Genomic DNA, 20,352 nt, shown 5'->3' with positions numbered 1-20,352 from the left:
ATGGAGAGAGCTCACAGCGCAGGAAACGGTGCAACCGATGCGCATCTGGTGACGATGAGTCAAACTGGAACGAGATGAGATTCACGATTTCGTCCGAAGACGATCTACGGAGGGCCCCGGACATAGTTCGCCTTCTCTTGTTAGCCGGCGCGGATCCCACCGCCAGGGACAAGAGCAATGCCACTGCGTTTGACACTGCCCAATTGCTCGGCTCCCAGCAGGTTACCGATGTTTTTTGGGAGCAGACTATCAGACCATCCTTGTCGGATGAATCATGTTTTTCCAATGAACCGGTTGGAAAGTGGCCTTATTTGAGGCCCCAACAGACGACTCCGTCTCTTCAATGCGCAACCCTTGACCCCAGCACTGCATCGGCGCTGTTACAAAGAGCCCTTCTGCTGAACGATAAGGCCTCTGTGAAAGTTCTTGTAGATTCAGGAGCGGATCCGACGATCGCAGATGCCAGTGGCGACCCGTCCACACCCTTACATACGGCGGTCCTTTGGGGCCTCACGTCGATGGTCGAGATTCTGTCAAGGAACGTAGCTGACTGGGCTGCTCTTTCGCCTTCTCTGCTCCGTACCGCACTCGAACGGGAGCGGCCAAATATGTTGATGGTCGAATTGCTGGTTAAGTTGGGTGTTGACATCAACGCCAATGATGCACCTTCTCCTATCTTGACTCTCGCGGACGGCAGGTTTTGCTGGCATCCCACAGCGCTTGAATATCTATGCGACCAGGGGGCCGATTTGAAGATTTGCGACGAAAATGGACGCACGCCGCTCCACCGCTCGGTGCGTCTCTCGCGCGGCGAACCTACCTACGGATTTTGGCAAGAGGCGGCTTTGGATGTCCTCCTTTCTCGGGGCGCTGATGTAAACGCCTTGTGCATCAAGGACGGCAAAACACCCCTGCATCATGCATTGGCGTCGAAAAGGGGCCGCCCGGTCATTCAGAAACTACTTGCCAATGGGGCGGATCCGAACCTTGGGAAATATTCGCCCATATTCACCGCTATTATAAGTGAAGACCTGGCTTCTTTAGTAGCATTACTAGAAGCTGGAGCAAACTGCAATTTGATATATCAACCCGAGTCAAAGTCTTATTATACCGAAGATCCTAACAGAGAGACCCCACTTCTGGTCGCAACCTGCCCTGAGAGGAGAGAACGTCTCACTGGGGAACGCGCTGAAACCCGGAAGCAGATCATCGAGCTTCTCCTCAAGCATGGGGCGGATCCCATGCACAAATTCAGGAACGACGGAACAACCGTCCTCCACGAGATCGCGCTGCTTGGGGGGCTTATTACGCCTATTCTTGCGGTGGAAGGAATTAATCTCGAAATGAAAGATGATTTGGGCCGTACGCCACTGATACTGGCCTGTGGAGCGCCCCCCAAGCATTCCTACGCGCCCTTGGAAGAGAGAGAGCGCTGTGCACTGGAACTGATCCACGCAGAGGCAAATATTGATGTTGCGGACAATGAAGGCTCCACTCCTCTCCATAATGCAGTCGAGTCGAAACTTGTGCAAACAGTTTCCCTTCTGCTTGAGCATGGCGCGTCCGTGACCTTGAAAGACCATTCTGGAGCAACCCCATTGTTTTACGCCCTAGGTTGCGATCATCCGGATAAACTTTTCGAGATGGTAGCCATTTTGAAAGACAAGTGCCCCGACATAATGCAGGAAACGCATCCTAGGGGAAAGACCCCCCTCCATCTTCTCGCGCCTTGGCTACTCGAATTCAGCACGGACCCGGACGGAATGAATAAAGTCCTCGAGGATGAGGAAGGACAGTACATGGAGTACGGCGACACCGACGACCTCCCCAATACTTCCAAGCAGTTGGCAGATTTCCAAACGCTGTACCAGGAATTCATCGATCTCGGCTGGAGCCGCGAGGCCCGCGATGATCTCGGAAACACCCCGATCTTCTACTACGCGGCGAGGTCGAAACGCCACGGTAGCCCCTTTCCGGCTGATCCGAGAGATACCAGGAAGATGTTCACCGACCACGATATCACCGCTGTCAATAACGAAGGCGACACCCTCCTGCACGTTGTGGCCAGGAGAAGAAGAATTCCCGAGAGCGGCTCTGTCACATGCGAACTGTTCAAGCAGCTCATGGAGCTGGGGCTGGATCCGCATAAGGAGAATAACATTGGCTCGACGCCGCTGGATATAGCTTCGGCTTGTGGGAATGACTTTATCATGGAGTTGTTTGCGGAGAAATGATTTGGGAGAACTTCCCCCACAATCCTCATTTGCTATTCGCTGCGTGCCGACATCGTACCTTGGCAAGTCAGCTTGGCGTGGGCCGGTGGTGGACAATACAGGCAAATATTTTGCGTGGCAACTGGATTGCTGCTCTCGTCGGGTTGCCGGAAAGAGTTTCGATATTACTCATATAGAGTACTTATAGTAATACTTGGATATCAAGATAACAAAAACCAAATCCAATCTAATTGAGCAATATATGGTGTCGAAAACCATTTGTCCGCTCTGGCTACGCCCTGTACGTTATCAAGAATGGCAAGGAGCCCCGGCACTATATAGATACCGTATCCAGGCAGCGCCAGAAGAGAAGAAGGAAATGGAATAGTGAAATGGATTGCCGTTTTCGAACTTCACATGACATCACAGACTACACTACGTCTGTTCAAACAACCCAATCGTCGAACAGTAGGTGCTTTCGTTCCCCTCCTGCGGAACCAGACTCGTTCCATCTGAGGATGCAATCATATTCGCCGTCGCGATTGTGCTCAGACCGAAGATGTGGACGTCCGAGCAATCGACTTCAACCATGTTCTCCTGACACGAGTCATCCTCGAGACACGTCTGCTCGTAGTTCTCGAAGAAGCTGTATAACCCCGCGCCGTAAACGTAGACGTTGGAGCTATTCATGACACGTAGACCCCACGCCTTCCTGCAGGAATCTGTCGTGCAGAGCGAGAAGTCCGGGTCGTTCCATGCCTCTGGCTGTGGCGCGAATGGGACCAGGGCGTTCGGGTTCGCCTGGTAGTATGGCGTCTCGGTCTGGATGAGGCCCATGAAGACGTTTTCGGCGTTCGTGATCTGGTAGTTGTACAGCTGGTTGTGTTCGGCGGCTGTGCCGTACATCCATACGGGGCCCTTTGATTCAACAAGGATGCCACGGCCGTTGTAGATGTTGATTTGTTCGTGATCGGCCAGGTCGAGTTCGTGGTCCGCGGTCCAGGACCAGACGTTCTCGAGGTACGCCGTGGATTGTTCGGTGACGTGGAGGAGCATGAAGGCGCCGACGCACTCTGGGTTCGGGGTTGTTGTGGAATCGGGTGTCTTGGAGCATTTGTCGGACTGCAGCTCCGTGCCTGCGGACCCGCCGACGCGGAAATGTACGTCCCACATTCCGACGGAGCCGAGGGATTCCTCGGCGATGTTCCACTCCATGAGGATTGCGCCGGGGGCAGGGCCCTTGGTTAGTAGGGTGAGGTCGGAGATTTCGACGGAGCCAACGTCACCCGGTTGGCCGACCTGGAGGAGGGGGATGGGGTTCTGCTCATCGGAGAATTTGGTGCCGGTGGCCATTAATACGGGCCATACCTCACCGACGATCTTGATGGTTTTGGGGACGTGAATGGTGTCCGTGACGATGTAGGCGCCGTGGTCGAAGTAGATGATCTGGTCTGCTGTTGCGCTGTCCAGGACGCTTTGGATCGCGGCCGTATCATCTGTTGTGCCATCACCCTTTGCACCGGCGGACTTCACGCTGACGAAGGATGAGGCCGGGTAGGTTTCGTAAAGGGGCTTGGAACGTTCGAAGACCTTGCTGCTCGCGCTGTCTAGCAGAGAATCCGGCTTCGCTGGTGCGGGCAACGCTGTTTGGACGCGAGTCTTGGTGACGGCCTTGGCTGAGCACTGACTTGAACCGTGAATAGACCCCCCGGTTGAGGTGGAGGCCGAAGTAGAAGTTGTAGTATCCTCAGGGCCTTCTTCGACCGATGTCGCAGACGTTGGTGTTGCGGGCTCATCGGTAATGGTAGTGGAGCCGATAGGGTCAGTTGATGAGTCGCCCAAACCAGGGATAGGCAGCACACTGCCAATTGGTGGAATCTCGACTGGGATCGAGGGCACAATACCCCCAATGCGCGATTCTGTGGTTGGTGAGGTGGGGAGGGGCAGACCCGGTTCGGTGGACGAGTGCTCGTCGCAATCGAAGACAGTTTCCACGATCGTCTCAACGACTACTTCCACTGAAGGCTGTGTAGCACGCTTGTTGACGGTTTGCGTGGGGCGGTAGATGGCGCCTTGAACCCAGTTTGCGACGACGGAGCCACCTGGAAGAATGGAGCTACCGTCAATACCCGCAACAGCCACGTCAGAGCCACTGAAGTCAACGTTATCTAGGACTATGGTACCAGCGCCGATAGGGATACTATCGCTGGTCCAGGCAGTGACAACTCCGGTGGGAGTATTGACGAAGTCAGTGTCGAGTAGCAGAACAGAGCCGACAGTCTGGTTAGAAGGCGAGTTGGACATGTTCAGACCCAGTCCGCAGTTGCTGAAGGTAACCGACTTAAAAGTCCAAGCCCAGTTCCAGTTCATAAAGACACCAGTGTTGCAATCATTGAAAGTGAGGTTGCGGCTGGTGAACTGTTGGTTACCGACGAACATGCCGTAGTTTCCACCATTGAAGACCAAGTCAGTCATGAAACCGCCGGAGCCGTTATCCATGAAGATACCCTGCTGTTTGTTGGCATCGCCTCCCCCCTTTATCATCTCGAAGCGAATGTTCTGCAAGCTAGTCGCCTGGCCGACCTGCCAGTGAATGCCCGCACCTGCGGATTGCGGCATGGCAGTGAGGTCAATGACGAAGTTACGGATTGCGCGGAAGAAGTTGTTCTGGTTGGTGTACCAGTTCGAGCCATCGTCCATGTACGGGTCCGCATCGATAACAGCCATGCCCGTAAAGTCTGCCGACGCCTTGAGAACGGGAAGGTCGATAGCGTCCCCGATCATCTGGGTGTAGTAATATTGAATGACGGGTTTGGAAACGAGATAGGTGCCCGGTGGGAAGTAGACCACGGCTGGTTTGGTGGTGGAGGAGTCACAACCCTGACCGCAACGCTCTCCCGAAGAGATGGCTTCGTTGATGGCAGCAGTGTCATCGGTTGTACCATCACCTGCGAATGTTAGCACACGTCCTGAAAGCCGGAACCTGTTACGGCTTACCCACTGCTCCGAAATCCTTCACATTGCGGTACACTTGGTAGTCAGGGCTGTTCCCAAACGGCACCGTACCTTGCCGCTCTATACTAGCCACCCAGTACTCCGAGGCCGCCTGTCTTTCGACAATGTCAACGCCCTCCTGGGAGGCAGAGGATATAGGGCCTGCCCCTACCCAGGCAGACCCGGAGAGAAACAGTAAAAGCTTCGTAAGACGCATAGTTCCTAAGTATGTTTTTGGAAAGCCACCGCTCGAACGACTGAGATCTCACTGTCCAGCAGCAAGTCGATAGAATGATATATCGAATGAACGTCGATCAGATTCGGCCAGGTGATTGCCGAACGGAGGCAGGGATACGGAGGGAGCAAATGGACAGTCACACGATAGAGTCAGGAGAACTGGAGTCTCAAGACCAGTGTTAAGACAGCCCAAAGTCAATTAGGACAGACAATAAACAGGGCCAAGAGAGACAGTGAATGACGATTGAACGCATCCAATGAATGAGTGACTGCAGAACAAAAAATGAGCGGAAGACAAGCCAGCACTTCAAGAGAGAAAAAGAATCAAGGAAGAAGAAGAGTGAAGAGGTTGAGGGAGTGTTTCTCCAAGCGCTGGAGGTGGGTGTCTTCCTGTTGCGCGAGGTGGTATCTTGCTGGGCCAAGATGTAACGGAATTACCGGATCTGCCGCCAATCAGGAGGTGCTATCCGACGCAGCATCCAATCAAAAGCCGGAAAGAAGGAAAGCCTGTCGCGTTTGAAACAGTCGAGCTTCCCCCGATTCAGGGGTGAAACGATGGAAGAATCGCTCACGCGGTTGATTGGGGCCTGATGACCCTTAATCTTTATTAAAAGAGGGACAGTGCCGACCTCAAGGGAGTGACTTGAATCAGAGCAGGATGGAGAGAAGAGAGGGAAAGCAGTGATTGACACAGCTTTCGGGAGCCAGCGACGCCTATATACTCCTTTCAGGAGAAAGATCAACATACTCTGCGTGGCCGAGACAACGCCCTCTTCGCTAGTTGATCCCGCACTTTCACTGTCTCGCGAGCTGGACCAGGATGCGAGGGTGGAATCCGCGATGGACTCTTGGAGGGGCGATTCGTTCCTGATGGCGATGCGGCCTGTCAGACAGCATTCCTGCTTACCTGGCAATTATCTTGGTCCACGAGAGAAGGGATGTTGACGAGACGAGGACGGCGCACGGCTGCTCCAACTGCTCAGCAGATGTTACTGTGGACGAGGTTCTCTTGAAGGATTTCTGTCCTGTGCCTCTGCTGAGTCTTATCGTCTTGGTCTCGACTCTTGAACCTCAAATTATTCTTGTCCGAGCCAAGCTTTGCGTCCCCTAAGGTCTCAGATCCGATCGCCGGAAACCCACCAAGCGGCACCTCTGCACCGAAAGCCTTTTCTTCCTTCAGCCTTGAAGCCACTAACCCTTTTAGACTCTGATAGTGCGCGCCTCTGAAGACTCTCATCATCCAGTCAGATGCTGCATTCGTTGATTCATTTCTTCCGGTAGTTTCCCCTTCTGCAAATCCAGCCATTGATCTGAGGATGATGTATGTTTCTGAGGGGTATGTGACGCGGTCGCTGCGGAATGCTGTATCCTTCAACTCTCAACTTGAAGGGATGCACTGACTCGGCCCAAATATGGAGGATTCGATTGCCTCGAATAATTTCATTGCGGAAGAGTTTCTGTGACGCAGCTGATTGTTGTCGAGGCAGAGCCGTCGAATTTTCAACTGTGCCGATCAGTCATCCGTCCATGTCACCCGCATCACGCATGTGCTGATTTATTCCATGCTCATTGCTTATTTCCCTGAGATTAACCCCTCAAGTTACTGTTTTGCTTTTTCCCCCTGTCCGGTTCCCTCTGATCATCTGTGGGCCGGTCTTTCCTCAACCACGGTTCGGCATTATCGCGTTCCGCTCTTCGACTTCACTTGCTGAATCGCACAACCAAGGCGTCGCACCCCCTCCGCCAAATCCTCCTCCCGCTCCCATGCAAAGCACAGGCGCACATACGACCCAAAGTCGTTATTCCTGACCGCCGGGTCCCGCTGCACTCGAAAAATATCCCCCTCCGCGACTTTCACGCGGTACTGCTGGAGTGCGGCTTGGGCGAGATCACTCGCGCGCAATGACCCCGGCAAAGCAATCCAGATAAAGTAACCCCCTGCGACTGGCGCCCCAGCAAAGGGGAGGGTCACACCGAGGGGGAGAAGATGGTCTTGGATAGCCGACATCATATGGTAGTATCGTGATGCGTATGCTGGCCGCAATACCTGGTCGATATGGGTTCGGAGAAAGCCCGAGGGAAACAGCTGATCAACTATGGCTGCTGAGAATTGAGATGGGGCGCCTCCAGAGCGTTGACAGCCACTGTATTCTTCAATTAGGCTGATACCGAGGGTTGAGATTGTAGGACTTACGTTTGTGAGATGCCGTACGCGAGCTTCTCTGTCCCCTCTGCCCATCCGGTCCGAATCCTGGGTCCGATCAACTTGCTGAAACTCCCGTTGCTCACGACGTTGCCCCATTCGCTTGGGCCACCATCTAGGTAGCGATCTACGTCTACCAGACGTGGGAGGAGCGCATCCGCATGTTGGCTCAATGGTATCTTGGGGTCGGAGGGCCACTGCAGGAAATCGTAGACATCGTCCGTGATTACTAGAATGTCGTATTCCCGAGCCAGCCGGACTAGGTTCTCACGGTCGGCCTGCGACATAGTCAAGGTGGACGGATTAGAGAAGGTCGGAGTCGCGTAGAGGACGTATTTGTAGAGCCTTCCCCATGGCCGAGGGGGTTTGAGCTGCCGTAGGATCAGTACGTAACCATCTAAATCCGCTCGCGCATGAGGAGCCATACCGGTTGAATTTCTTCCTCCCCAGCACTCTCCTCCGCAGCGATAAGCTCTCGCCGGAGATACTCCAGGTCAAGCCCCGTCCAATCCTGGGGTACAGCCCTCAAACGTCCCGCAAATCCTGCGTCATCGAAGATCCGACAAGCAAGGTGGTACGTCGGGGCCACCATCCACACATTCTGCGTGTAGATGGGATCCGTGAAGACCTGCAGAATACACGCAAGGTTCTGACTCGCACCCCCAGTAACGCAGATGCGGCTAGCTGTGATCGGCTCATCTGGCTGGTAGTATGAAGCCAGCCATTGGGCGATATGTTCTCGCAATGGGCCGTACCCCTCGTCTGGGCCGTACAGGAGGGCTGGGGTGTGGATTGCGGGGGAGGCTATCACCGCGGCAGATGCGTCCGACAGCGCGCTTGTTGGTAGGAGGGATGGGTTGGGCCATCCACGAAACAGATCGATTGTCTCTTTCTCGTTAACCATCTTGGTGTCCATGAGCTCGGTATTCTAGAGGGTCTCAGAACCCCATTGATTTTGTTTGTTTTTTGTATTCTCCGGCCGATCGGAGCGAGCCTATCTAATCTGCCAGCCGGACTCGGTTAGCCTTGGTCAACGCGGGGATGTCGATAATCGCCATTATTATTGAGCCCCAAAAACAGTTATCGTTGATTAGGTCTGATTGAATCGTCCATCGATAACGATGAGATAACTCCTGTTTTTGCTCTCGAAGCCCCTATGGAGGCAAGTTGTTGAAAAGAATTATCGCTCCGGTCTCAAGTGGGCTGACTTGCATTCGGAGAGTCGGAGAGCCGGAAATGCAAGGAAACGCCAACATTCGACATGTCAGAGAAATATGATTGACGAGCTGGTGGAACTTTGGTAAAACTTCGGATGCTGAAAATCCGGGACAGAATGGCAAAAATGGGGATTCTTACGTACGTTGGGGCTGGACCTGGCTAGCGTCGATCTCTTCGTCCCCCTCTCCAGAGTCTATTTATTTTCTTGCTTGAGCGCTCTTCTTGCAGTTGCCACTCTGCTTTGCACCTTGAAAACGAGAAAAATTTTTGATGCCCAAGAAGAAGAGAAGGAGATCCCTGAGGTATGACGTGATGAGAAAAAGATGGTTTGTGTGCTGGCAAATCCCCCCCTGACCATCTCCACCGGTTTGAGTGAGTTTTCCTGTTGGTAACGAGGTGATGTGGATTTCTTGACTCCGAGTCTTTTCGACGAAATCCAGCCCCGTCAGAGGCTCATCTCCAGCAATCCTTTCGCCTCACGAGCCTCGTATTGCGAATGAAAAGTCGTGTTGGATGGGGCCTCGCAAGTCGATGAAGCGTCAGTTTTGGTTGATCCGCCAGCTTCCGTCATGTAAAATCTATAAATATCACGCTGGCCACAGCACATTGATGTCTACACCTGTTGACCCCTTCAGGTGATTTGGTGCGCTCTGAGCGGAATATGCTGGATCACAATGTTATTCACACCCAGAATAAAGAAATGCATCAAGCTTTGGTGAGCTGGACAGAGAACTGCAGAAGTGAGAATTCAGAGTCAGAAACTTGAAGTCGAAATACCAACTTGAAGGGTATGGTAACACGAGGAATAAAATACAGCTACCGCCCAGCGCTTGAGCCGCCTCATCCAGCCAAACCAGAATGGAAAATACCAACTTGTCCCATGACGACGATGGATGAAAAATGGGGATTCGATTGGTTCCTGTTCCAAACTACAATATTTATCATCCATCAAGTTTCTTTTCTTCTCCTCCACCCTTCCAATTCTTCTAACTTGTCCAGCTTCTCTTTCTGCTTTTTCAATCAACGTTGCCATTGATTTTCTTTTTTTTATATTTATAGCCCTCCTCTTCTCTTTTCCCTCCCTCGACTTCTGCTCTATCCTCTCATTCCTCCCCGCTCCCTCCTGCAGATCCATTCCACAGTCCGCGTCGGGTAGCCAGGACGAGCTTCATACGTCCAGTAGGAGGGAAGGGAAATTTCAGAATCCTCTGTAGCTAAGAATAGGCTCTGGTCAGACGTTTTCGACCACTCTTGCATTATTGTCGGTCTTCGTGCATGGTTGGTGGCTGTCATTCTTTCCTCCCACACCTGCACAAGCTGTCTCTCTCGCTCGCTCCTTCCTTTACTTTTCATTCCCGACGCAGTAGCCTCCTCTCGTCGTCCTTCCCTTCCCTCTTCTACTACCTCCAGTTGAGCATCTTACTCACTTGTCGTCTTTCTCGGGCTAACTCTTCACTTTCTTCTCTCCGCGACCGTTAGCTCCCAGAAGATGCTCTCTGCTCCTGTGAAATCGGCCAAGCGCATATCCTCCCTTTTCTCCCTAGGATCGAATAAAGATGCCTCAAATCCGTCGTCACCGCGCTCGCCGGGATTTTCTCAACCATCCCCCGACCAAGTACCCCGGGAGCAGCGACCTCGAAGTCGTTCGCGGCCAGCTCGTTTAGCTTCCAACCCCGTTCCGAATTTCTCACAACCCATGCCGCAGAGCCCCATGGATAATTTTGACTTGGATTCCCCGCTTCCGCCTCCTCCGTCTTTGCTAGCGGTCAACCAAGACTTGGCCGATTCCGCCTCAAACTCTCCCGACGGAAGGCCTCAAAGCAGGGGTCGCAAGCTGAGTCTCAGTCGGCCGTCCAGCTCCGGGGGCTTAGGTGTCCCAGGATCGGATCCTGATTTGCGGCCTGGGACACCGTCCAAACGACGCAGCTGGATGCCAGGACGGGCGCGGGCGAGCTCAATGGACGCCAGGACTAGCCCTGGTCCTGGTCCTGGGCCCCAACAACTACCGAGCGCCTGGATTGCCGGATTAGAGCATAAAATTCTGTATGATATGGGTCCCTTGGGCCGGGGAGAACAGGTACGTAGGCTATTTTCATCCGTACACACTACATCCGCGATCGGAGGCGATATAGTGCTCTCATGAGCTGTCGCTTCATTAAATCATGTGCGATCAATGCTAAACGTTTGAATCATGTAGATTACTGAACTGTGGAATGAGATTGGTGACACATACGTATATCTGTTCCCCCAAAACACCGGCAGGCCGCCATCCTTCAAAATTCATTCGTCCTCTTTCGCAGACTCGGCGTCTTTAAATTTTCTCGCCCGCGGTTCTGACCCTAGAGATACCAGCAACCTTGAAAATCAGCCTCGAAGTCTATCGCTAAACCCTAACGGCACTGCATCACCGCCTCTTACTCCTCTTAACTGGAATGATAACGATAATGATAGCGCTGGAAGTAGGCGCATCTCATTTGTGGATGATGGGCAGGAAGAGATACAGGAGCTCCATCTCTATTTGCCCATACCACTGGACAGTGATGTCTCGACTCCGCAAGCACCGATCTCCCAGGAAGATTTGGAAACGCTGCTTCTGTTCCGAAACCTCTTCGCCTTCCTTCTAGGGCAGTCGTTGGTTGCGACCAGGCGGTCTTCCTCGCTTTTTTCGATATTCATGGATATCGCTACATTACTAGCTCGCTTCGAGTTCACGAATCTTGATGGGTCAAACTTTGGCGAGATTGCCACGTCTAGCTTCAGCAACTATTGCGATGAACTATGCTTGGCTGACGTCCGTAAGAGCCGGGAGAAGACGATTGAAGCTATCATTTTAGGAGAGCGCCTGCGCTTTTACCCGCTTTATCTCGAGGGCTTTGTACATGGCGTCGGCAAACTAGATGAGCTAAAACAACTGAGGAGCCCTAAATTTGGCCTGATTAGTGGTATAACACAGAAACGTCTTGAGCGAGGGTTCATTGATCTGGACGGCCGTCTCAAAGTCCTCCAGAACAAGCTCAACGACTTCGATTTCCCTTCAGTCTTCTCAGGGATTGCCAACTCGGCGACAACGATTGAGAGTAAGGTGGTTCGATTCAAGGCATGGAAGACGTCCTTCATGGAGTTTCGGCGCTTTTTGATTCAGTACTATCGGCAGAAATTCGGCTCATGGCCACCTAAGCCATCAAGGAAAAACCAATTCGAGGAGAGTGGCCTGAATCGCCAAGTGGCGAAAGAGATGTACGAGGACATGTGCAATCTCTACGATATGTTGGTTGATCGAACTTCCCTCACTACTCGAACGATAGATATGGCGCCGGAAGTCGAAGACACTTCGGATTCATTTGAGCTGACGAACCGCGCACTTAGGATGATCCTGAGTGAGTACGATAGAAGCACACCACCGGTCCAGCCGCCGGTTCCGTTTGATATCCCACAATATCCATCGCTACAGCCACTTTTGCGGAAACCAGTGGATCCAAAGAAGGAAGTAAAGCAGATGGCCAAGAAGCTGAAGGACTCAGATATCAACGCCGTCCTCATGGACTCCTATACCCGCGAAAGTTTGAGGCCCACCCCGTTCATCGAGGCCTTTATGCAGTTTGAACGCCGGTCTGGTCACGGAAAGTCCGTCAACGATTTGATTGACCTCCGGTGTGGCCAGTGGATTTTGATGTACTGCGTTCTCCAAGCGCTCCCATTAGTCGTGGTTGATGTGCAGGATGTTCGGTTTGTGGACGACGTAGAGTATTTTCTGTGCATCGCTCCACGCGGCGGAGCTCCTTGGGTGCAAAACGACGGCAAGGTTGCGCGCAGCTGGTTCGGAGTTGCCGGCGGCAATGGTCTCGTCAGCTTGCCCTCGGATGTGGTTGTCAACGGCGTGGAGGGTGTCTACCGACGCAGTCACTGCTGGCGAGTGGCTGAGCAATGGGCTGAGAAAGATGCTATCCTCGGCCCTCCGACAGCGGACGACCCATATGATAACGAGTCGTCAATCTCTTCCCCATACCCAGCGCATCAGTCCTCTACGGGATCATCTTCAGACCCCCCTCACCTCCAGCAGCCGATGCAAGGGCAACAGACACCTCCAACACCGCTACTGGCGCCTAGTGGTGGCCTTGCACCGCCCCCGGCCATTCCCCGGACAAATTCTCCAGCACTAAGAGCGAGAACCGAGCACCGAAACTCGATCAACCCTGGTCTCGAGGCATTACCCTTACCGGCTGGTGTCGCTCCAGTCGATCCTCCCGCCCGGCCGCTGAGCAAGTTCAACCCCAACATGAGCTTTGACGATATCCTGAAACAGGTTCCGAACCGACAAAAGGGCAAGAAGTGATCTGCCTTGCTCCTGCGACTAGATGTGTAACACTTGTCCGAATTTTCACTGTCAACAGCGCCTTTATACAATTCTAATTATTCTCTATCTTATTATCATCGGCATCCTCCACTGTCTCACTGTAGTAGTACAGAAGGCAGGACCAGAGGCGACAGGAACGGCGTACGTGCGACGAAAAAGAGCTGATGTCTTCTTTCCCCTGTGCAGCAGAGCAGTTTTGATTCCGGGATTCTACTTCTTTCCACATTGTCTTGCCTTGTTACTTTTTGGAAAATCTGCTGCTTCCACTCCTTGCGCATCATCTCATCTTGCATTCTCCGGATTCGCACGATTCTCGCGACGACGTCGGATCTCTGTTATTTAGCCACGATAGAATAATAAATAATCGGATACACCGTCTACTGATCAGTAGTTTCATCACAACATCTCGAGATCAATCTCCGCCATGAGGACGGATGACACTAAATTAGTGCGGTTAATTCAGCCCCAGCCAGGGTCTGCAGCTGAGCGATTCTTCCCTGCGGACTCGAGAAACTCCCGTATTTAAATAAAGGTCTGGACCTTTCCTCGTGTCCTCGAGGCCGGTTCGTGATTACCCCTTCCTTCCGGCGTCCCTGCCGTCGCTCTTCTCCCCAGAGACGCCAAAGACACCAGAACCACGCAAATGACGAATCCAGCCTCCGCGACGCCCACAAAACATTATTTTGATGCCAGTTTAACGTTATTTTCCGGAGACGAAAGGTCTCTTTCTCCTCCTTATCTTATCTCCTCCATTCGAATTTGACCATTAAGGGGTTTTCTCTTCCCCCGCCGAGGAACTCCCTTCTCACGACTGAGCAAAGTGAGGAAAAATGTCCCGTTCCCGCTCCTCGATGGCAAGTTCCAGCCACGACAGACTCGAACCGCGTCTCCTGAAAGCCGCCGCAGCAGACACGATCGAAGACCTCCGAGATGTCGTCGCGACAGCCCGCGAAACGGGACAATTATCCGATGGGTTTTTGCGCGTGGGGTTGATGCGCGCTGCGGAGCGGGGGAGCATAAATGCGACACAGTATTTGCTTTCGCTGGGTGCGAAGGCCGATTTAGATTCACATCGTCATCAGACGAAGGCGAATAATAAGGAGGGGGATAGGAAGAAAGGAAATAGTGGCAGTGGGAGTGGTGGGGGGAGGGTTACGCCGTCGCCTCTTCTCAAGGCTGTGGAGCGGAACCATGTTCGTGTTGTGCAGCTTTTGCTTGATTACGCGGCTTCAACAGAGTGTGCGGACCGCAAGGGCCGGACGGCGGTTATGACTGCTGCGTGGAAGAATCATTTTCACGTGTTGCAGGTGCTGATTGCTCGGGGTGCGGATGTGAATGCGCGCGATGCGCGACAGAGGAATGTCCTGCATAATCTTGCGGCTGATAAGATGTGTGACTGGGGAGAGGACGTTATCCGAGTCCTCCTGGGGACGGTGTGTGAGGCTGATGCGCAGGATGAGTTGGGACGGACGCCGTTGCATTGGGCTTGTGCAACGGGGAAGGAACGGTTGGCAGAGATGTTGCTCGTGAGGCCGCTGATAGTAAACACTAGGATACCCGGGTCCGTGGGTGCGATGGCTGGCGCAGATGTCAATGCCGTTGAGGGGAGGAATAAGACGGCGCTGCATCTGGCTGTTGCGCATGGGAATGAGAGCATACTAGCCTTGTTGTTGAGGCATGGAGCCGATGTGAATGCGCGCAGTGATGGAGGGTGGACGCCGTTGCACAACGCCTGTGATCGAGGGAGCGAGAGTATCGTCAGAAAGCTGTTGGGGGCCGGAGCGAAGATTAACTCGCAGTTGCTGAACGGGATCTCGCCGTTGCATTTGGCGGCCCAGGGCGGCCATCGCGAGGTTGTTGAGTGTCTGCTTGAGCGAGGGGATCTGAAGCAACGACTGAGGGATAATTTTGGAAGTACGCCTTTCTTGCGCGCGGCGCAGTTCAAGCGCAAGGATATTGTCGCGCTTTTGGCACCGTATAACAATGTGTCGGCGCTGAGCGCGGATGCGCGAGGTGCGTGTGAAGGGTTCGAGGCCACAGTTGTGGACTTTGGGAACTTCCACAACGAGAACCGAGTCAAACGCACGTCTGTTTTCAACCTCCTATACGGGCTCGACCCAGAGAACCACAGGAAACAGGCGTTCACTGCCCTTCCCGTGAATAGCAAGGCGACCGATTTTCGCTGGATCCATCTCCCCGCGAACAATATGGCTTGGGTTGAGGCGCTCCTAACCAAGGCGTTTATCGAAGAAGGCGCGCACGACGTCGACAGCTTCAAGGGCTTGGAGCGGTCGTTCAACTACCAGCATCGGGGCCAGAAAATGCACTCGAACTTTATGCGTCCGCTATGTCAACATTCGCAAAGGGTACCACTGTCCCGCGACGCCACAGCTCAAGATGACAATGTTGAGAAAGCAGAGGAAACCCACTCGCCGCGCATTCTCATAAACGGGCTATCGAAAGACCCGCCAGCCTCACCAATCCCATCGCCCTCGCCAAAGCTAGACGGAGGCAAACCCAAGAAGCAGAAGACCGGGGGGAAGACAGACCGGGTGGAATCGTACTTCCAGGATGACGGGCAGGGGAAGAAGGGGAAGCGTGGGCCAGCAGGAACGCCCAAGGGTACAGTGACACCCAAGTCATTGACTATCAAGCGAGACCGGTCTCCGCGCCCACAATTGACACTGTGCAAGGATCACAAGAGTGCAACGGATTGCAACGTTTGCGTCTTCATGCCATACCTACACTTTGAAACGGCTGAGCGCCGAGAAAAAATGCAAGAGGCGATCCAGGAGGCGCAACAGCCCCAGACGCCAAAGCCGGGCATCAATCGCACACCGACGCGTGACGAGCTGCTCCTGCGAGCGCATCTCACCTCGTCGACAACGTCACTGCACATCCGCCGCACGCTCGATCAATTTTTCTACCCGAACATCGACACACAATCTCGTGACCAAGACCAAGTCGTGTACCGGTATCAGACTCGAGGCTCGCGAACACCGGAGCCGAAGTTATTCATGGTGGACCAGCTGTGGATGTGGATTCTGGGTCCGAATTTGATTGTCACGAGCTTTCCTCAGCGGTGGGATCAGCCAAAGAATGATCCGTTGAATGTGCTTGACGGGATTATTGAGGATATCAATTCCAAGACACGCGAGCCGGTGCGTTCGATTTACGACCTGGCCATTATCATCACAAACCGCTGTTCGGGAGTATTTGATCGACACAGGTTAGGCGATGATGAGTACCAGTTCCTCGACATGTTCGAGTCATCCATTGGTATCGCGACGGACCGCGAGAGCATGCTATTCAATCAGTTCAACCGGGCATCGGCACAGGCCTCTGATTGGCTTAAGAACCACCGAAAGCTCAATCGGTTCGCACGACGAAAAGATGAGAAGGATGTAGCAAAGAACCTAAATAAGGAGGAGAAGAGAAAGAACAAGAACGCAAGCGAACCCGATGACGAGCCGTTGTTTGTTGATAACTTGCTCGACATTGGCCAGGAGACAGACCTCCTATCCGAAGCGAAGGACATTCGGGACGAGCTCAATATGATCCGAACGGTTCTGGAGCACCAGCAGCACGTTCTCTTCGACTTTCAGGAGGTAATGTTCGATATCTGGAAGCAGGAGCAATGGCCACAGTTCGAGGTCAGGAAACGATTCAAGGACCAGCAGCGGACGATCGATATGCATTTGAAGGACATCGATCGGATGGACAAGCAGGCTGAACGCATCTACTCATCAATTACCGATCTTCTCGACCTAAAACAGAAACACGCCAACGCCTTCGAGGCTCGGTTCGCCCGCGATCAGGCGGCTGGCACCACCCGCCAGGGTAAGATTCTCATGGTGTTCACCATCGTGACTATTGTGTTTCTCCCGCTCTCTTTCATCACGTCGATTTTCACTATTCAATTGCCCGAGTTCCAGGATCAGTTGGACCTATCGTACGTCGCGAAGTACACGTTTGGAATCGGCTTCGGAATCTCGATCCCGCTCGTCCTGCTGGCATTGGTGTTGGACGATATTGGAGACGTGTTCCAGGAGGGAATTCGACGAACTCGAGGATGGGTGAGGAAAACTCGGCATACAAGACACCAATCGCTGGCTGAGAGGGTGAGAATGCATCGAGAGAATAGAGAGAGGACGCTGTTACCGACGAGGGAGAAGCAGCTGGAGATAGAGATGCAGAAAAATGCTGTCTAGAGTACAGGAGATATTCTAATCGCTCCCGTAGCCGTGGAATACCCCAGTCCACGAACCTCGAACCCTGAACTTGAATTAGAAGAGCTTCTGATGCATACATAAGCGGTAGCGGCCCTCCAAGGCAGCAGATATCCGGCACCTGGGGCTACGACGATAAGCGCTGGTTCGCTATTCTTCACCGAGATCGAGCACTCGGATGTGATGCTTGCCCGGTTGAGGGACAGCGACAAGGCTGAGACAGTGGAAAAATCCTATGTGCTAAATTAGCCTGGGATTCTATACCTGGGCATGGATATATACTGCAACCTTGTCACAGTTTATATTTCTTGTGCAATAATCAGATACTGTACAGCTCCTCCGGTTTCCAGTAGAGGCAAGACACTGCGGCGGCGCTAAGCTGGGGATCAGCTTCGGCAGCCATGCGAGAATGCAGGTGGCTCTCAACCCAAGAATGCCTATCCCAGGAGGCGCCCACGGTTTCATTTCCTGGTTTACCACTATCAACCACCACCTCTGACTGTTATCCAAGGCAAGCTCCCATGATCCTCCTGAAATCACCCAGCCATATGGTCAACTTAAGGAGGAAAAGACCCCTCGAACAGGGGAACTACAGATTTGCCGCGGATCTCTCCAGTTTATCCAAGGACGGCCCCCGATTCCAGAACACACATAGTGGCCGAACAATCTCTCGCTCCCTATCTCCTCCCCCCCGTCGAAACAGCCCTTTTCATCCTTGAAGCCACGGGTCCTCCAAAAGCTCACGAGCTGATTTTCTCTCGTCAGGTACCCAAGCCAACATGGATCGCAAGAATTTCAAAAATGCGATTTTAGAGGCACCGTACAGCTTTTCTTCGGTATTTTCGAAAGTAATAGGTGGCAATGGCGGGTTTCCCTTCCAATGACCTTATTGCAGCGAGGTAAGTCAGAAGTCATGCCGAGATATAGTTTACTTATATCCAGGGTAGGTTCTTACCGTCCTCTGTAAAGACTAATGGCGAGCGTCCACTCCTTCGCTGAAATTCCAACGGTGGAGACCCGAGATATGCAACCATTTCAGCGATGTGGTAACGGTTAGTATAGCCTTCTTCGTCCTCGCCCTTGAAAAGATGCTTCTGCTCTAGCATATCCCACACCTATCGTTTGAGTAAGAATAGACGCGTGTGTCATCGCCTCGCTAGCGCTTACCAAACAGCCAGCATTCCAGATATCCACAGAATGGGACCAATCAAGTTCCAAGATAATTTCAGGGGCTCTGTATACCTCAGGCTGTATCCACTCGTGTGAATGCCTGGGCCCGATGCGAGCTTCTCCAAAATCACATAGCACAGGATAGCCCCAGGCATTATTCCTTGGATGGCGAAAATTCCTCGTAGCATAGATAGAGCGTTCGTCGTTGATCATTTTCCGTGGGGAGGGATCTTCTTTCTCGGCCTTTTCAAAGTCTTCAAGTACACCCTCATCCTCAACGGTCAACATAATATTGCTTTCTTTGAGGTCTGCGGCGAAGGCAAGAAACCGTCAATGTACATCCACCTTGGAAAGACAGAGGGTACGAAGACAGATGGACGTACCACAATGAGTAATGTTAGCATCCGCGTGAAGAAAATCCAGGGCCTGGAGCAGGTGTCGTAATGCCCCTCTGACCAAGTCTTCGGGCAACGCTTTCGTGTTCCCACCGAGTCTTTGGAAGTCATATAGGGTGGTTTGAAGAGGTTCGTGAACTAGGCAGTGATGATAAGTTCTGTCTGGTCGCTCGAGTTCAAAAGAATCAAGAACATGGCGTATAAATCGTTGGCCGACATGTGATGACTGAACAGTTGCAAGATGTTTATACGCTTCCACTTCACGATTGATTTGAGCTTGGGCTAAGGGAGACCGAACATAAACTTTCAAGGCAACATAACAATGATTTCTGTTCTAGCATTAGCTGCGTTCAAAAAAAAAAAAAGCGCATATATTGATAGTTCAGGGACTCACCTGAGATCCCGGCAGAACCAAGTCGTGGAGCTAGCTCCAAACCCAAGCTTTCCTAGTACCCGATACCTCTCCTTAAAGACATCTCCAATGTGGACGGGATAAAATTCATCCGGGTCATAATCTGGAAGAGTCTCCTCTTCAACTTCTCGACCGGCTCTGAGGATTGGAGCGGATATAGTTAGGTTGCTCCGAGGAAAGGTCCGCAGGGACCGAAGAAAGCCGAACATAACAGGAAACTGTCGTGGAACAGAAGGCAAAATTCTTGAACGTAGAGAAGAAATAGAGACCCTACGGGACAATCGGGCGACGTGCAAGGTTGGCATGGACATGTTGGATGCGATGAGAAGAATGGCAAACTGGAATGGTGGTTCCGATCTATCTTTGTCCTGATTACCACCAAAGCCCCCCTTTTTGTTCGTCGCGAGAGGTTCCTTGCCGCCGCATTTTGGCGCTGTGGGTTGGAAGGGGCGGTACGTTGTACGAGAACTGGACGACGGAGATATTGCCACAACGCTGCCAGTGAGGCACCCGTTGACTGCTCTCGTGTACGAAGGGTTAGAGGGATGGGCCTGTTCAAGTCTTGCGTTGAGCAGATCATCAGGTAAGGGCCGAGCAGGAGAAGGAGAGCCTCAGGCTTGGCCGACAGTCGATTCCTTTTCACCCATCCTTCTCCCTCCTTTACCTCAGAACCAAACACACCTACTCCTAGCTCAGCCCTTCAGAGAAAAAAAAAAAAAAAAAAGGTCCTTGATGCTTCCAAAACCTGGCCGACTGGGTCGACTGGGGAACTTAGATCATCGCGGAGACTCTTACCAAGGAGACTAGGGTAGAAATAAGGATACAGATAGAATCTGTAGCTGAAATATAACCACGCGGGCAGGACAGAGTATTTAATGGCCTGGGTTGTTGGATAGCAGTCGAGCGCCCTGACAGCCGAGGTTCTCC

The 20,352-nt window shown here is 52.7% G+C and overlaps 4 protein-coding genes across 4 annotated transcripts; 1 reads left to right on the top strand and 3 right to left on the bottom strand.

Annotated features, from left to right (window-relative positions):
- Window positions 1-2,437: 2,437 nt before the first annotated feature.
- Window positions 2,438-5,651, bottom strand: exgO (exo-beta-1,3-glucanase Exg0). Its single transcript, XM_071026043.1, has 2 exons — window positions 5,211-5,651; window positions 2,438-5,161 (listed from the first exon to the last, which is right to left on the bottom strand). The coding sequence occupies exons 1-2, from the start codon at window positions 5,422-5,424 to the stop codon at window positions 2,649-2,651; spliced, it is 2,727 nt and encodes a 908-aa protein (XP_070882725.1). The 5' UTR covers window positions 5,425-5,651; the 3' UTR covers window positions 2,438-2,648.
- A 1,471-nt stretch (window positions 5,652-7,122) lies between these two features.
- Window positions 7,123-8,551, bottom strand: BJX67DRAFT_374368 (aminotransferase-like domain-containing protein; the record flags this gene model as incomplete). Its single annotated transcript, XM_071031539.1, has 3 exons — window positions 7,123-7,588; window positions 7,639-8,018; window positions 8,075-8,551. 3 exons carry the CDS (start codon window positions 8,549-8,551, stop codon window positions 7,123-7,125), a joined length of 1,323 nt encoding a protein of 440 aa, XP_070882724.1.
- A 1,294-nt stretch (window positions 8,552-9,845) lies between these two features.
- Window positions 9,846-13,683, top strand: BJX67DRAFT_362972 (uncharacterized protein). The gene is made up of 2 exons (XM_071030054.1): window positions 9,846-10,942; window positions 11,063-13,683. The coding sequence occupies exons 1-2, from the start codon at window positions 10,355-10,357 to the stop codon at window positions 13,196-13,198; spliced, it is 2,724 nt and encodes a 907-aa protein (XP_070882723.1). The 5' UTR covers window positions 9,846-10,354; the 3' UTR covers window positions 13,199-13,683.
- A 4,352-nt stretch (window positions 13,684-18,035) lies between these two features.
- On the bottom strand, window positions 18,036-20,078 carry BJX67DRAFT_238076 (kinase-like domain-containing protein). The gene is made up of 5 exons (XM_071026042.1): window positions 19,408-20,078; window positions 19,002-19,342; window positions 18,616-18,926; window positions 18,404-18,563; window positions 18,036-18,333 (listed from the first exon to the last, which is right to left on the bottom strand). The coding sequence occupies exons 1-5, from the start codon at window positions 19,734-19,736 to the stop codon at window positions 18,158-18,160; spliced, it is 1,317 nt and encodes a 438-aa protein (XP_070882722.1). The 5' UTR covers window positions 19,737-20,078; the 3' UTR covers window positions 18,036-18,157.
- Between the last annotated feature and the right edge of the window lie 274 nt (window positions 20,079-20,352).

The sequence above is a fragment of the Aspergillus lucknowensis genome, assembly GCF_044049455.1.
Source record: "Aspergillus lucknowensis strain CBS 449.75 chromosome Unknown BJX67scaffold_48, whole genome shotgun sequence".
NCBI lineage: Eukaryota > Fungi > Ascomycota > Eurotiomycetes > Eurotiales > Aspergillaceae > Aspergillus > Aspergillus lucknowensis.
The sequence above is the reverse complement of the archived record's forward strand: the minus strand, read 5'-3'. Positions and strand labels throughout refer to the sequence as shown.